The sequence below is a fragment of the Chinchilla lanigera genome, unplaced genomic scaffold, assembly GCF_000276665.1.
Source record: "Chinchilla lanigera isolate Chin_1 unplaced genomic scaffold, ChiLan1.0 scaffold00117, whole genome shotgun sequence".
Lineage (NCBI taxonomy): Eukaryota > Metazoa > Chordata > Mammalia > Rodentia > Chinchillidae > Chinchilla > Chinchilla lanigera.
Window position 1 is genome coordinate 4,104,130 of NW_004955518.1, and position 18,536 is coordinate 4,122,665.

The 18,536-nt window shown below is 36.8% G+C and overlaps 1 protein-coding gene across 1 annotated transcript in view; it reads right to left on the minus strand.

Annotated features, from left to right (window-relative positions):
* Window positions 1–570: 570 nt before the first annotated feature.
* Window positions 571–18,536, minus strand: part of Dgkh (diacylglycerol kinase, eta) — a gene marked incomplete in the record, with an annotated part of 158,958 nt that continues 140,992 nt past the window's right edge. The window contains 4 exon segments of the mRNA XM_005409113.2: window positions 571–9,188; window positions 14,856–14,986; window positions 16,430–16,538; window positions 16,864–16,983. Coding sequence (XP_005409170.2) covers window positions 9,099–9,188; window positions 14,856–14,986; window positions 16,430–16,538; window positions 16,864–16,983 — 450 coding nt within the window.

The following is an 18,536-nucleotide window of genomic DNA, read 5'->3' on the forward strand; positions in this document are numbered from 1 at the left end:
TTTCTGGAGTCTTATTTTGTGTATGTAATCAACATATGTGTTTTGAAGACTATACACACTGAATATAAAACAAATATTCAGGGAACATTTATGCATTTTAAACAAGAATTGGTAGTTATGTGAAAAAATGTGACTTTGTTTTTAGAAATAAGAATTCACATCTGGTCAGTATTACTGATGTGCAGCAAACACAGGATTACGCGTCATAAAGCCAGGGCTCTCCCTGTGGTCTTTTGTTTGTCCAGAGCACATGCATGCTCATGAACGTACACTCAACACTTCGGATTTTTAGGGAGTTTTAAGCTTTTATTTGTCAAAGTATAAAATATAGAAAGAACAGAATTTTATTACCTTCATTCAGAAACATTGATCAAGATCCTATGATGTGCTAGCTAGACACTGGCCACAGACACGGAGGGACTCAGTGGGACAGGTAGGTGTGTGCCTGTGTGTGTCTGAAGATATGATGCTATTTTAGCATAAAATTTTTTTTTTTTTTTTTTTTTTGAGACAGGGTCTTGCTATGTAGTTCATGCTGCCTTTGAACTCACTATGGAGCCCAGGCTGATGAACTCACAGCAAACCCTTCTGCCTCAGCCTCCTGAGTGCTGGGATGGCAGGCATGTGCCACCATGCCCGGCTTACATAAAAACTTTCAACATACTATGGAGCATGGATGATATACCTGCCTACATATATCAGGTAGGGCTTCAGAGGAAATTAAATTTGAACTGAGTCTTAAATGAGTTGTTCTATGGCATGTGATTATGCCAAGGCACTACATCTTGGGCAGATTCAAATTCTTGGATTACAAAAGGTCAGTGGAAAGTAAGGTTCCTGAATGGTGAGGAGAGGCAAGGGTACAAAGATTCTTCCCCACTTTGCTAAAGAGTTAGTTTGCTACTCAATAAAGAAAAAAACGCCTACTTATATTTTTAACAAGGAGATGACAAGGGAAATTTGTGTGAGAGACATTAAAATTGGAAAGCTGTTTGCTGAAAAGCTATGGCCAAAGCATAAAAGAGAAGGGTTAAAGTCTGTTTTATGCCTAGACCAAGGTAATACAATTATCAGTTTATTTCAAGTAATTGACACAGAACATGACATGCCAATTCAGTTTTGGAAATGGTAAAAAATGAAAAATATGCAACTGCATACTGGGAAATTTTATATACATCTGAGAGACAAAATGCTTTTAAATTTGCACAATTCAAAACCAAGATTTTATTAAGCATTTGTTTTACTCCATTATCTTAGTTCATGTGTTTCGTGGCAGAACATAATTTATGTAATGTTGCATAAAAACTGTGTCACCTTTCAAAATCTTTCCAAGAAGAGAAAACGAAAGAACTATTCCAGTTTACAGCTTTCACCTTCATCATTACGTGTATTAAAACTTGGCTGTACAACTGAATTCTGTAAACAGGGAAGGTTCTAATAAAAGTGATAATTAATTTTAATTATTCTAAGGTCATCTGTATATCAGGTCATCATAGGAAGCAAATTCTCAAGCAAATAATTTCTTCCTGTCACTGTACCAAATCATTCTGGAATAATCATAAAGTTGTCCCATTAAAATAGGTCAAAATGCCACGCTGATGAATTCCAATTCAGTCTGTTTCCTTATGCCATACAACTTTGTACCTTTTTCTAATTCCAACATTTCAGAGGGGAAGGGACCCTACAGGAGCTCTGGATTATATTGTGCTACATTTCAAGGCTTAGCAAGTTCATGAAAATCCCTTTGATCTATATGGGACAGTATGATATACATTCACCAGAGTTCTTTTATTTTAAAGGAAACAGCTTTTTTCCTAAAGCTTCTGACTAGTTCTTCCTATAGCTATCACTAAACTGAGAAAGCACAGACAACTGCCCCATGTAATAAACACGTGTGTGGTACATCAAATGTCTTGAATGACTAAGTCAGCAGAGGTGTCTCCTTAACTGATTTCTAAATTTCAACAGCAAAATCAGCTCCCTGAATTCATTGCTTATTGTAATAAGATCTAGATAAATTCTCAGACTTTAGCATTGTACTCTTTTTCATTTTGTTTTGTGGTATTGTGCTTAACATATCTCATATGTGCTTTTTGTTTCTATAACATAAAATGAAAGATATCCAGTCCACACTCATGCTCTTTGTTTTCACATCCGCTAAAATGCCAACTCAAGCTTTTTTCCTGTAATTTCTACATGTTTCCATTTCTTTTCATTTTTTCCACCAATTGCTTGTGAAACAGTAAAATATAAAATTATTGTCAATTAATTATTAATCTAATATAATTCTTACGTAGCTCACATTTAGTCTAGTGGAAAATAGGGATTGTTCAAGTTTTTTGTTACATCACATTGCTTCATATTAAGTTGGAAGAACTTTTTTCCTTCCTTTATTCTGTGTGGTATGATATGCCATTATGTTTTAAATTTGTAGCCTTTCAAACACTTGAATTGAGAATATATTTAGAAATGACTCAAGACTCAATTAAAATCTCATTGCCTTATCTGACAGAAACAAATTAACCATTACCCATCCCAGTTACTATCTGTGTGCAGTAGCCCAGAGTAAAATGCAAATATATGTTGGAACCCAGAGCTGGAAGAGGTATGTGGTATTTTTAGGGATTCATGATTCTTAATTTTCATTTAAATGCCATATTAGCAGTACAATTATGGAAATTTTTGACATGAATTGAAGGTTCATCACAGGAAAAAAGTTACAAAGTGAAGACATACATTGGCAAAATGTATCACAATGACTTTCTTGGGTACATTAACTTCTTAATATTGGTGATTTCTTTTGGTTTTATGCTTTTTTGATATTTATTTTAGATATAAAAATCATTTTTCTTACAAAGTCCCTATAACTGCTCAGTTACCTATGCTAGTAAAAAGTATTTTTTTACAAGGAAAAAACAGGGCATCTGTTTGACAGAAATGAGTACTTCAAGTATATAAGTAAATCATTAACAGAACTATTACATTCTAGGCAACAAGAGTAAAAAGGAAAAGAGCCAGAATGCGCATTTTGTATAAAGATTAAATCTCACAATACAATAAATAAATGCACTCATTTATACAACTTGTGAAAACCTTCTAATGATTATAAGTAATACTGCCTATGGTTAACTATGCTGACATCAGCACTGCCTCACATAGAGAAGTGCAAAGGTAAAATTCTTGCTCATAAAGCCACAAAATATACAAAGCTTTTATATTTGTTTGTTATTAAACATTTTATCTGTCAAAATTTCTGCAAACTAAAATACAACTTGGAAGTCTGAATAGCCAGCATGATAATTATTTTGGTATAAAAAGATAAGAAACATTTTAATATGAAAATTAATAACACCAGAAAAGGAGAAACCTGTTTTATAAATAGACATGTTAACATAAAAGTGAGACTTTCATCTCTCAAGAGAAAGAAACAAATCTGATACTATTTACTGGAAGATTTGAAAATAATTATCATATTTTTCCAGCTTTAGATAAATATATTACTCCAATTTACTAGTCATCATCAATATACAACATATAACTCACAAAACAGGGAATGTTACAACAATAAAACTTTGCACAGCATTAGTTACCAGTTACCAGAACTGTAAGAAATTTTTATATATTAGCTTAATACTTAAAAGAGTACAGAAATAGATACGGCTAAGCTGTGTGAAATAGTAGTGCAATCAAACATCAAGGGCCACAAAATATATTCTTGTTTCTTTTTAGCTTGTACACCCAACTGCACTGTCCTACTTTAATAGCAGTATCAAATGAGTATTGTAATCCTTTATTTTAATGCATTTTAAAAGCCACTATGTTCTGTTAGGTTTGGTTATTTTATATTGAAATATAGTTACTACGAAATACCCAGACTATAAATTCCTATACAGAATAAATAACTTGTAGCTAAAGTTAAAATATTTTGTGTGGTGTTTTTAAGAGTTTTAAGTAGTGGCTTGGTTTGTATTTTCCAACTAAAACTTGGAAATAGATAAAAAAATTAGGAGTAGGTAAATAAATAAAACATCTTAGTAGCATAAAAGGAATTGTTCAACTATATTATATAATATGGAATTTATCCTAAACATTGCTACTGAGTTAATGTGGTCTCAGTTACTCTATTAAACTTCTTTTCCTGAAAATACCAGGAATAATTATACAAATAGGTACAGGCCAGCTGTCTCTTGATTTTTGTTCTCTTTAGTAATAAACTTTTGTAGTTTTTTTCCTTTCTCACATAAATGTCCCTAAACAAAACTTGGAAAAAATACAGAGAAAACAGTAACGAAGAAAAAATGGATGCTTTGCTTGTTTTAGAAACCAATAACATGACCTTGATACATACGGTTTGGGTTGCCTGTTCAGGAAGGCATTCTGCTGCAAAGGCATCACACTGCTGTTGTGACAGACATTGCCACGCAGTCAGTCAAGAGTTGCCACAGCAGAGACAAAAAGACCTGCGCGCGCAGTGGGGAGCGAGAGGAGGAGCGTGGAAACCAAGCAACGTGAACCCCAAGGGAAGCTAAGCACACTGGTCACACTTCCATTCCAAACATTCTCCTCTCTCTCTCTTCCTTGTGCTAGGGAGAACCTGGTGTTTTAAAATTGTCACTTGTATTACTCAACTGTAAACCCTATCCAACGTGTATCTGAAAGATGTGGATGAATTTGCCTTGGAAAGTGGTGAGACATCCTTGATGCCAAAGTTAAAAGATACTTTTAATTAAAAAATTCATAGCCTTAGAACACGACAATTCACTACACTGTTAGTCCAGTTACAGATAGTAGATGATTTACTTTACAAATGAGGTATAGAAGGAACTCCCATAATTTTCTTAGTGATACTTTATATGGACATTTCATTGTTAGGTTCCTATTAAAGTAGTCCTGGAAGTCTAAAATCTTTATTCATAAAAAACAACTACAGATTCTCTAGGCAGTTATGTTTGGATAAATCATATCAGTATGTAAAAATTATTAAGCGAAGGGTTCCTGACAATAACTCATTGCAAAAGCTCTTATTAATTGAAGAATTTAAAAAACTGCATTGGAGCCAACCACTGTTTTCAAGCACTATTTTAAGGAATTATTAACTATGTGAAATCAAGATAAGTTAGCATATGAAAAACATTCAAATCTAGCAAAACGTGCGTACTTGGAGGACTTCAGGGACATATTCACTTCACTTGTAATCAACTGGATCCCCCCCCCCTGCATGCCCAATGATCATTTGATGTGTGCGCTGCTATGTGTCCTCAAGCATGAACTATGTCAACGAGATAATCTACTGATAAGCGAAAATGAAAATGTACGAGTTGCAAGGGACTGACCAGTGTTTACTTATCTCAGTACACAGCCTTCTGAAATCTTCTGAACCAAAATCACGGAGAAGTGAATACGCTGCATGAACAACAGACAGAATGAATGTGGACTGTTAGTTGCTTAGAGCTGAGGGTGGGACTGGAGAGAGGCCTGCTGTGTCGGTCAGCCAATCCCCTGGAAACCACCCTAGCTACCGAAATAAGACTCCTGAGTAGGGAGGGCCCATCTAAAACTAGAATTAGGGGTAAAGATTGAGAAGAAAACTTCTGTGGTGATGAATGAGCTTCATCTTATTTCTAGGATTAGTGAGAGAACTGATAGAACAGTGCCCTGAGGAGCAAGCTCTTGCAGGGACCTCTGAAGACCTCAATTCCTAAGTCTAGTAAGGATAAAATGGATGTATGCCAGTGGTAATTGTCTAAGGAACCCTTTGAAAGCAGAGTTTTGACTCGATATTCCTGGAGCAGACCTGAGATTTTGCCTTTCTATAACCTCCCAGGTGATATTCATGTTGGTGGCCCATGGACTACCTCTTGTGTAGTGATGATATTCTAGATTTATGCTGTCCCATAGAAGTTTTGCAGTGGAGGCAATGTTCTGTATTTGTTGCCCTTTATAGCTGCTGTGGCAAGTGTAACTGAGAAATGAAATTGCTAGTTAAAGAGCCATAGGAGGCTGGTGGCTATGATATTACAGCAGAAACCTAGACATTCATGAGTTACTGCTTCTCAGCCAGAGAAATATATGTCACAATCTCCAAATGATCTAACCCATCAATTCACTTGGATTATCCAGCAATTATTCTTTTATAACATGCTCATATAAAGTTAATTTAAATGGTTTTCTTCCTAATGCTTAGCTCAAACACCCCTTTACGGTAGGAAGACACAAAGGGGGTCATTTTGTAGGTGGCAGTTGACGGGGAAAGGATAGGAGGGAGGGAGAATCTGAGCAGCTGTTGATTACTGCCCAGGGCATGTGGAAAGATAAAAAGGCAGGAAGCAGGAGAGACACTCAGAAAGGGAAATGGACAAACAATGAAGAGAAATATTGAGTACTCTGGAATTTTACTTAGGCAATGTACTTTTCCTTCTTAAAAAGCAAGATTTTTTTTTCCAGGAAAAAGAAAGTGAAAGGAAGTGGACTTTGGCTGTGATTCTCCAGCCTACATCCCAATCATCCAGGCCTGGGACAGCCTAAGGGAAGAAGAGATGGCAACTACAGCCACGATATGCAGCCCTGAGGCCTCATCTGCACACCCCAGGCTGATGTGATCCCAGGCAGGAGCAATTCCTACCTCAGGTTTCTGAACTCTATCTGGATAAGTGGATGACTTCCCCATGACACTGACAGGGGGCTAAGGGCACCATACTGGCAAACAAGTAGCAACAAGGCATCTGAGTCCTGCAATAACACATGCAGACAAAGCTCACAGAACAAACAGCTCTCACTTAACAACAAAAATACTCAAATTGTAATTTTAAATGATTTTTTTCATCCAAAAAGGCTATTTTAGAAAAATTCTAGCAAATTTAATTTTCATTAACTGAGACTTTAAAGAAGTTACCTAAGAGTAAAAAGATATCAAACAAACAAAAAATCCAACCATTTATATCACACTCTTAAATTCAGAAAACATGATAGTTTAAGAATCTTTTCTATTGGCACCTGGGTATGGGAAAGGCAAAAATCAATAAAGCTTTTCATATTAATAAATTCTTTATATTACAGTTCCTCCCCCGCTTACCCTGTGCTTTTCCTAAAGGCTGGACAGGGATCTGAAATCTCAGAAGAGCTCTGGAAATCTGGCACCTGGTATTTTGACTTTATAGGAAAGTACTCAGAACAGGACCACATGTTGGGTGGGGACTGTAAAAGGACTGGAAAAAGACTTTTGCCTTCACTGGTGTGGACAAAATTAAAGTTATTGAGTAGATCATTATCCTTTTAAACTACTTGATATAAACTGCCTTTAGCAAATTTCTTATTGTCTAGAACTTTAGTAAAATATAATAATCAAACCCAGTAGAAACCCAGTAGGTTCATTTGTTTTGTGCTGCTGAGGACTGAACCCAGGGCCTCAGGCATGCTAGCCAAGTGCTGTACCATTCAGCTACGTTCCTAGCCTTCATTTATTTTTAAGATATCTAAAATTTGTGATTTTTATTGGTAATTAAAGAGTCAAGCAATAAACTAGAATTAACTGTCAAATATATGTTTAACAATATTTCTCTTTAAACATTGGGCAAAATAATTATCTAGAAAATACTAGTGATGTTATTATGTCTCAATATCATATGTACATAAATGTGTCTATACATACACATGTATATGTGTATGTATGTGCATATACACATTTATGTGCATCTGTGTATCGAGCACCTACCAGGCTACAGAAAATTGTCATCACTTGGTCAGTACATTTTAAAATATTATAATTTCTTGGCATACAATGACTAAAGAAATCTTTAAGGATATTTTTGTGAATTTTTGATATGATACCTTTGGTTTTCAAATATTTGATCATTGTAATGTTGACTTTTAAGGAGCAATACTGCCACACAGTGGTTTAGAAAAAGGAAATAGCTTTTACCAGACAGAATATAAAAAATTACATAAAATAATAATAATAATAATAATACAAAGCCCTTTAGAAGAAATTTAAATTCCTTCTATTAGGAGGTTCATGTCAGAAATCACTGTAGCTACTGGGTAAGTTTCGGTGACCAATCAGTGTACAAACTTCAGCTGAGATCTTGGACAATACCTAGATGGCAACAGTCTATTTTAAAGTCAAACAGAATATAATAATTAAATTGAAATGAAAAAAAGAGGGATAAAATGTGGGAAATGTGGTTTGGAAAACTGAAGTACATTCTGTTATGTAAAAGAGCATGTAAGTTTATGAAAAAACCCACAGAATTTTCTTACTGTGCACACCTACAGTTTGTGATAGACTGAAATAAAACTGGCCACACAAGATGTATACAAGTTGTTGATTATGGCACAGACACTAGTTTACTGAGTCTTAGGGATATACACCTATCTGCAAAAATCCACATTAAAGAACAAAAAAGTGTACTGCCCTTAGCCAACAAAAAGGTACTTGGGAAGTAATAAATAAATTCCATTAAAACTGACATTAAAGATATAAAGTATTACAGTATTATATATGACATGCAAGAAAAGGAAAGACAATTCAGGCAGGAACACCGTGCAATAAGATTTGCATCATTTATAATATACGATGGGTTTGTTTAACCATATTCTTTGACCAGTGAGGGCTGGGAACCTGAGGTGATACCATTTAACACTGAAAACATAATTTAATTTTTATCTTGTCTCCTAACCAAAGATTTTAAAGAAGTCAGTGCCTCCAATAATGAAACTTAAGAAGTTTTATCCACATACTATGATGCGGTTGCACAGGAAGAACCTTCTGTAAGACCAGGTGTCAAAGGAAGTAAACAGCAATTCCACCTTTTAGACTTTGTAATAATTTCAGATTCCTATTTTTAAAAACTATTGTGAACACATTTAAACATATCAGGTTTGCACAATAAGAAAATGGCTTCATGGAATGTATTTCTGGCACAAAAATATTTTCTTCTACCTCAAATTAAAATTTTCACCCACAGAAAAATATTAAGCCACAGAGGTGCTTCAGTGGTGCTTACTTATCTACGCAGAAACCTACAAGAACAGCCAATTGCTTCCAAGAATTTTGTATTAAGTATCAATCACTTCTCTTCCAAGGAATAGCACCAATTTGATTACACCTCAGACTGGGGGGTGCTCCTTCCAAGCTCTTTAATTCCCTGGAGAATTCGCTTCATATGGCCCACTTTCGGTATCCCCAGGTCCTAAAAAAGAGAAAAAAAAAAAAAAGGAAAGAAGGAAGGAAAAAAGGTAAGAAAGAAAGAAGGAAGGGGGGAGACCAAAAAAAAAATTTATTAGTAAGAGAAAACACAGGATCAAATGTTTAACCAGCAAGTACACAGTTGGCGTTCAGTGCATCCATCTAAGTTTGTATTCAATGATTTAGGAAGTGATAGCTAGAAAAAAAAAAGTTAATAAAAATCACCTGACGCTGAAAAATTACCAACTTGTATGAAAAAATCCTACAGAAGCTCTGCTTAACTGTTAGTTTCATAAATTATATACAGTGGGGCAGTTCTTTAAGAGTCAAAACCACCATAGTTTCTCTTTTCTTTTTATATTGCAGAGCAAGCACTTGGCAAACACTTGTTGCAGAAGTGAAGACAACTCCGGCAAAACTGCCATAACACCCACTCTGCCACAATACCCAGTCTGAAACACTGCAAGAAAGAGTTACAGCCTCTAGACCCTACAATTAAAATGTAATAAGTAATCGGTTTGCTAATGTGAAAGGTCAAGCTCTTCACAAAACAATGTAAAAAATTTGAAAATTAGTAAATTAGTAGAAAATTAGTAAAATGACTTACAAAGCAATCTAATAGATTGTTTCTCAGAAAAAATATAAAGATTCCAAATACCCACCTGATTTTGTAATGTAAGAACAACTGTTTTGAAATTTTTAAATGAAATGGATCAGATTGGATTACGTCTTCTCTCTCTCTCTCTCTCTCTCTCTCTCTCTCTCTCTCTCTCTCCTATGCTTTTTTTTTGGTCTTTTTTGAGACAGGGTCTCGCTATGCAGTTCAGGCTGGTTTTGAGCTCACTTTGTAGCTCAGGCTGGTCTCGAACTTGCAATGATCCTCCTGCCTCACCCTCCTGAGTGCTGGGATTACAGGCGTACGCCACCATACTCAGCTCCCTATGCTTTATAAGCTCTTTAAATTCTACAAGCAACAATGCTACCTGATTCTGAATCCTTCTGGAAAATATTCTTTCCAAAGCCAGTGCTATTTTCAAGCCTTAGATAATTCCAGGGTAACATTTTTATATTTAACTGACCCAGAAAAGTATTTTCTCATATGATATAAAGACATCCAAAATTAACCCCAAAGCAACTACGTATCTTCTGCATATATGACAAATATCAAACTTAAAAGCAAGGCCAAGTCCTAGAGGAAGATATCAGTGCCTGTTGCCTAAATTTAGAATGTAAACACATTTACATTACACTTAGCTTCTTTTATTTGATTGGAATATTTAGGTAATCTTCATACTTTGTGATAACAGATATGTGTCTCCAAAAACTAAATATTTTAGTATTCTAATATTAAATATTTTACTTTAGGCCATAACACACTGTATTCTCTAGAATAAAAACTTCTCCAGAGGAGGCAAACTCTACTCAGAGTTACTATTTTAGTGTAACAAGATCAATGTTTTCCATAATGTAACAGAATTACATTAACTTCTTAGCTATATATGCTTTACTTTTGTTTCAGTTTAGTACTTTTATATCTTAAGGGTTAGGCTGTGATACAGTTATCTAACTTTCCTTTTATCCTGTGCACATGCTGTTTTTCACGTACTGCTGTGTACTTATCTTTACTGTGTTCTTAACTATTGGCTTTTTCTTTCTTTGGATGAAGAGACCTACTTTTGCCAAAGTGTATTTTATTTTGTAGACATTCAATTATCTTTCCAGCCACACATTACAACTTTCCAAACTGGAAAAAAACAAAAAGTAAAGAAACAAAAAAACCCCACCCTGTTTTAAACACTTTCTCTGGCAATTTCATTTTCCCTACTTCATTCCACTGGGGAAATGAGTACTACCCCTTTGTTTCTTCAAGAGTTGAAGCACATTACAAGTTGTCCCTTTCCACTCTAATCACACTGCCATCTCTAGCTGTTTCAGTGATAAGGAAGTAACACGTAAGCCAAGTTCTCAGCAAGAGTTAGCCAGGTGGACAGGGGGAGAAGCATAGCGAAAGAGGGCATACCTTTAGGGTGAGAAAACATATAGCTTTTCAAACAACTGAAATAAGGTCAAGGTGGATAGGGCATGACCCAGTGAGGGGCCAGAGACTCCCTGGGAGGTAACAGGTGGAACCTCAGAGACATGGGGAGCCCCTGAAATGTTTTAAGTGGTACACTTGATGGACGATGTTAACATACCATGGCAGCTGCAATGCGGATTGTGGACTGGAGAGACAATGGACAATGGACTGGAGGAGTGGAAGGGATGGGTAGGAGGTTACTGCCCGATGTGACATTCGTGTGGGATAGGCCTGGGGACAGGAGATGAGAGCAACGAATGGAGACCAAAATCAGCATGACTTGCTGCGAGGCTGGACAGGATGCAACAGGGGGGCAATGAATAAAGAAGAGAACAGTGCTGAACTCTGAGCTTCTTTGCTTCCAGCACCTGGAGGACCAGAGGTGGGAGGTACTAAAATGCAGAGCAGTGGAGTGGGATAGGAGATCAAGAGTATGCTTTTAGGCATGTTGAGATTATATCCCTGGGGCTGGGGATATAGCTCAGTGGCACAGCACCTGCCTGGCAAGCACAAGGTCTGGAGTTGGATTCCCGGTACCAACCCCCCAAAAAGAGATTATATCCATAAGTGCCATCCAAGTGTCAGAAGAGACGATTGGTACTTAAAAAAAAAAGAGAGAGAGAGAGAGAGACCATTGGTGATGTAATCCTGATTTCACAGATAAGGTCAGGCAGGCTGTTTCAATTGTCTCCCCAAAGCTCCACTGTGTTGAAGGTTTGGTTGCCAGCTGCTGGAGTCTGGGGAGCTAAAGGGATCAAGAAGGCTCTAACTTCTTCAAATAGATCAATCGATTGATGAGTTCATACCTCAAAGGGCTTATGAGAACGTGGAGTCAACTGGATGCGGCAGGTCACTTGGGACACACCTTTGAAGGCTGCATCTTGTTCCTGGCGCCTTCCTCTCAGACTCTCTCTCTCTCTGATTCCTGGCTGTTTCCAGGTGAGCACTCTGCCCCACCCTGCCCTTCTGCCAAGATGTTCTGCTGCACTGGAGGCCCACAGTAGTGGAAGCCGCTGACCACAGACTGAAACCTCCATAACTGTGAGCCAAAATACGTCTTCCCTACTTTAAATTGTCAGGTATTCTCACTAGTTACAAGCTAACTGACACAATGGTTCTGTGCTACATGAAGCTTTTCCTGTAAAATATCTTTTTTCCTCCCCTTCATATCCTGTTTTAGAACCAAAATAGTTAAAGTTAAAAACAAAATGTCAATAAAGATGTCTAAAATAAAAGTTTTAAGGGAAGAAAATACTTTGCATTAAAAACAAAATAGAACAATAATAAAAAACTAGTAAGAAAGTTTACTAAAGTAATTCTTAACCACCACCTTTCTACTCTTATTCTTTCTTGTTTGTTTTTTGAGACAGGGTCTCGCTATAGTGGTTCCAGCTGGCCTTGACCTTGCAGTGATCCTCCAGCCCCAGCCTCCTGCGTGCAGGGATTTCAGTGTGCACCACCACACCCGGTTTCTTATTCTGTCTTCAACATGGTTCCTATTACTCTAACTTTGCCTCAGTTTATGTATGTGCCTTATCATTACGCAAATACCCATAGTGCTACCTTGGTTCATGAATGCTTTTGTTTACAACCAATTTGGTTTGCAAACAGAAGCATTTGACAAAATTTTGGGTTTGTTTGCCAATTCTGCATTGAGTGACAAACATGACCATGGCCATCTTGCCCACACGAACATGAATGTGGCCATCTTTCCAGAATTGTAGAATGAATTATTCATGAACCAAGGTACCACTGTATTTGCTTAGTGTGTGTGCATGTGTATGTGTTTATCTGTGTTTATATGGTGGTATGGATTTATACAACACATATATGTATTTATATAACACACATAAATATATATGTGTATGCTTTACACAGTGTTTTTCTTGAACATATGCTTATTTCATGGACAATGAGATACAAGCCTCTAGAAGGCAGACATCACCTAGAGAAGCTGGCATAATACTGTAAATTAACCAGCATTAATGTGTAAGTATTACATCCTGCCAATGGTATGAGAAGTTACATTAATATTTGGCTGTACGAGCCCCTACATTTACTTTCAAGTTTCTAAGTCAACCTTTGCTTTATGGACTTTACTTTTCTCTGCTCCAGAATTAAGATTCTCAATTATGGTAATGAAATAGTTATTATTTTATTATTATTATTCTGGCTAAAGATTCTTAATATGTAAGTGGTGTTCACCCCTTCAAGTGCTAAAACACTGATTATTTAAAGATCTATACATTACTACCTGATCCCTCATCTCTTCAAAGATCTCCACTAACTTGTAGATGAAGGCATAATTATCTGTGAATATATAAGGAATTCACTGTCATAATTCTCTGCATTCAAAACTTGGTCTATAGGAAAGGGATCACTTCAAGAGCATTAACTTATTATAGTTTTAAAATGTTAGCGTGTGGTAAGTACTTGTAACCTGGTAAAATTCTATTTTTAACCTCTGCAACAGAATAAGGTGCTTTGGCTGTTTCTACTACTGAGTCTCCACACAAAGAATAAAAGAGCATTGCCGAAGACCACTAACTAAGATTTTCTCACTTGGGAGGCTGAGGCAGGAGGATTGCTGTGAGCTCGAGACCAGCCTGGGCTACAGAGTGAGCTCAAGGCCAGCCTGAACTGCAGAGCAAGACCCTGTCTCAAAAAAAAAGAAAAAAAAACGGGGGCTGGGGATTTAGCTCAGCGGCAAAGCGCCTGCCTGGCAAGCGCAAGGTCGTGAGTTCGGTTCCCGGTACCAGAGAAAAACCAAAAAAGATTTCTTTCTGTATCATGAATGACAAACAAGCCTTCAGCTGCTTAAGTAATAAATTTATTTTTGAGAATAATAGAATATTATTACCCTGTCATGGAAAGGAAATTTGAATTTCTTAGTCTAGTTGTTTGTATAACCCATGACAGGCCAGTTTAGAAACACACAGAATCATAGAACTACAGACAGCTACTGCTTATAGGTATCTCCCCTAGTTCCATATAATAGCCTTCTCCCTGAGCTACATGTCTAGCACTTTTAAAATTTTTTATTTTAAGACAAGGCCTCATTAAATCACTAAATTGCCCTGGCTGGGCTTTAACTTGGGAGTCTCCTGCCTCAGCCTCCTCTGCAGAGTGTTGGGATTATAGGTATGTACCACCACACCTACCTAGCAAGGCTGTGTTATAGGTATGTTAAATTGTTTTTTAGTTTTAATTTATATTAGTTTTTTTAGTCTTTGCCAGCAAGAACTGCAAACTTTCCATGCTGATCCAACAAAATAAACTGATAGAAACAGGATCCACGTGGAAGGATTAGCACAGGGACAGTCACAACAATGGATGCAGAGAAAATTCACTAACTTCATGCTGCACTGTAGCATAACAGCCAGAAACTGACTTTGACAGAAAAATATTGTTGACATTCATGTTTAGAAAGCACATAAGGAACTCAGATTCTAGGGCAATGAATATTAGATTATTGCAAATTTGCGTAACACAAGCCAGGCTGAAAGCACATAATAAAAGAGACACAACACAGGAAAAAGGATTCTGTTTTGCAAGAAAATTTTCAAGAGCAGAAGAGTAGCACAAAGGAAATACCTTAAGATCTCGCCTTTCCAGCTGCAAAAGTTCAGCCCCTCTGATGTCATGACGGATGAAGGTTTCTTTGTACTCTCCCAAATTGAGCAGATCCAGCCAAGCAGCAACTTCCTCTGTGCCCCATTTCTGAACTACCAAAGTTAAGAGCAAAACCCCCTTAATTTCTACGTGCTCAATGCATTACAAAGCAAAGGTTGGCCAAGAAGATGCAAACAGAGTGCAGCAGCAGTGCCAGCAGAGGAAAGGTCAAAGGTAGTTCAATGAAATTACAGTTCCTTTTTTTCCCATGCAGTTACCAATCCACACAGAGATCTGACCATACAAAGACACTGACGAGCGTGCACCCATGCCTTTAGTTTTTGTCCAAGTCCTCATTAAAACTATCCAGATTACACAATATACATAAAAAAATTATTTTGCACCATTAAGATCAGTAGTGCAAGTGTTAAGTGCTGATTTAAGTTTTTCTGAATAAAAACTGTTACTGTAAAAAATGAACTACAAATGCTAATTAAAAAAATTAAAATCTAAAATAGGGCACTCAATTTTCTACACACTTCCTGTCTAAGGCCTTGCTGACTTCAAGTGTTACTTTTATTGATTCTACTGCTATTAATGATTGCAGCGATAACTGGGCTATGAAATTAAAGTCATTTAAAAACTGTCAGTACCGATCTCTTAGACTAGTGGCGGCGAATGTGGGTTACGGTTTTTTCTTTTAAGACAAAAGATGTTAATGTAGAGTTGTTTTTTCCTAAACTAAAACTTCGGTATTCAGGTTTAATAGCAGTGATGGCACTTTTGTGATAAGTGAGTGAGTTTTGGGTTGCAGTTTGGCACTTGGTCTCTGAAAGGGTCGCCTTCACAGTGTATAATCATTCTCTTACACTTTATTCAACACTGCTTAGCTTAGTTAAACCTAGTTATTTATTGCCATTTGGCTTCTTACATGCCCTCATTAGCTGCTCTATAAATATCACAAATAAGAATTTACATCTATTTTTAAAAATACTGACACAACTCAGAACTTAGAAAATTCTTACAATTGCAGAATTTATAAAATGATGTGATTACGAAAGGCCGCTCTTGCAGAACTGAAAAAGGAGCCTCAGCACTAGGATAGCAGTAAATTAACCTCTAAAGGAAGGAGAAAAGGGAAGTAGAAAAATAGCACCATCCACAGGCTTTAATTTTTGCTTGACAATGCCAGTGTCACAGCAGACGGTCACTATGGGGTGTGTGAGAACTAATGTCTTTAACTCAGGAGATCACGTTTTTAAGAGAAGGTGAATACATAATTTAAGTGGAAAATAAATTTACCAAGTTAAGGGGGTAAGTGAAAGTGTCTATGTTCCACTTATCAAAATGATCTCAAGCTTGATTTTGGAGAAGAAAACAATCAAGTTCCTCCTAACATTCTGACATATTAGGTGGGTACTGTCCAGTCCGTGATGTTTAGTATGTTCCTAACCTTGGGCAGTGCTCAGCGCGCACGCTTGAGGTCCAGAACATTTGCATCAGCCCACTTTCACATCACTTCTGTGCTCCTTTTCCCCTCCGTGCACACTACCTACCAGGCTGTGAACTTGTCTTTGGCTTCTGTGCCTTTTCCTTTTTAAACTTTGGCACTATGCGAAATACTGTGCTTCTGTTGTTTCTTTTTGTGCAGTCCATAGGAGGCTCCTGTTTAAATCGAGTAGAGAGATTTGCTTTAGGATATTAAGAGAAGAAAACCCCAGTCTGTGAATAGAGGTAAATGGGAACAGGCTGTGAACACTACACACTGCAACAGTGCTTTTTCAAAAAGGCTCGTGATGCACTGTGTTACTGGAAATGTACCGATTTCCACAAAGTGCCTAGGTAAGTGCCTAGGTTTACAGAAATGCCTTTCCCCCCTTACTTAAGAACAGTATATTTGAAAGTAGTTTTCAAAATTTATTTTTCCTAGAAGTTTCTTTTTCAAGGGTAAGTTCTATATTCATAAGGAAATAGACTGAACTTTACATACCTCATTCTCATTGGGGTGTAAGATGTAATAAAGCCAGGGGATCTCTCTTAATTTCTGTAACTCCACCTCCACAGAGTGTAAGGCACTGGAGACTCGCTCTTCGTGTGGAGATTCCAGCTGCTGTTTACCAGCAAATTACAAAGGAAAACAAAAGACTCAGTGACAACTTCAAATAGAACAACTTTTATTTTGATGGTCAATATCCTTACTTATTAGGTTAATTTGTTTTAAATAAAAGTGTTTTAAAAGAACAAATTCTTTTATATTTTAATTTTTAAATATTCTAATTCTTACTTCACGAAGATGATGTTCATAACTAGTGTGACAAATAATTTCACAGAAAATATGACTTGTGGCGTCCCTTCCAAGTAAACAGCTTCCTGTCTCCCCTCTCGCCTCTCCCCTCTTTCCTTTTCTCCTTCCTTCTGCGCATTCATACCCAGCGGAGCTATCACTGTTCAATTTATGTGTGCCGAAAATCCTTTTGATTTACAAGAGCCACTACATGAAGAAATAGTATTTTTTAAATTAGCCAAAAACTTGAAGAGCTTCTGAAAAATTAAATAATTTTAGGGGAAAAAAAACTCAGAAAAATTTGCAATAAAAATTACTATAAAAATCAAAGCAAAGTAAAATGTGGTTAACAAGCTGGACTAGAGCTTGGGTACTTTCAAGAGAATTTAACCGATCACCTGGAATGCACAGCAGCTCATTCAAAGAAGTTATTCACATGTAATTACAAGGTGAATAAATGACTACGCTGATGTAAACCCTGTACGCCCAGAGCTGGAAGGCAGCCAACTAGACATCAGTCCTGCCTTGTTACTAACTGCAAGCGGAGAGAACGCTAGCTGGTTTCAGGAGTCTCACCTTCCTGTTCCAGAAGCAGCACAATATGACTGTATCACCTCTGAGGTCTCTTCCAGCTAACTTACACTTTTATAAATTACTTTAAAACAGTAGAGAACCCATACAGATGGGCATAGATTTTAGAACTGAAATTCAGAAAGAATATTACCATTATTTATTATGATTTTTCTGTATCCCCTTGTTACTCAAGGTATCTACTTTCTCTAGTAGTTAAAAATATGGAGATATTACACCCTATTGTATAACATTTACCACTTTCTTTTTTGTCTAAGAATATATGCTTTACAACATTGATAACATGTTTATTATATACTCATTCTACAATTTACTTCTTATAAGGAATAAACTAGTTTTAAAATATAATTAACTACTGCGATACTGTTGTCAAAGGGTTCGGTAATATTCACTGGAATACATTTTAAACCAAAATCCATGTTTGTCAATAACAGCTGTGTGTGTGTGTGTGTGTGTGTGTGTGTGTGTGAGTGGTGGGCATTCCTTCCATTTCAACACAATGCAGTTGAAAATGTTAACAAAGAGTAGCTACAAGGAAGAAGAGTTAATGCCTTAGATCTCCACACAGCAATAGCATGTGTGAATATCCCAAATCTAACGCTAGGTGGTAACAGAATTCAAATGCTAGAACACTTGAGAATGATGAGGAACAGTATTTTTTTAAAGAACCGCTGACTTGGGCTAGCATTCATGCTTGAGGTCCCTGGACTACGGTCAGACGCAGACTTGCCTAAACTTGACTTCAAGGATTAAACAGTTCTTGAAACACTGCATCTACAAAGTGTCTT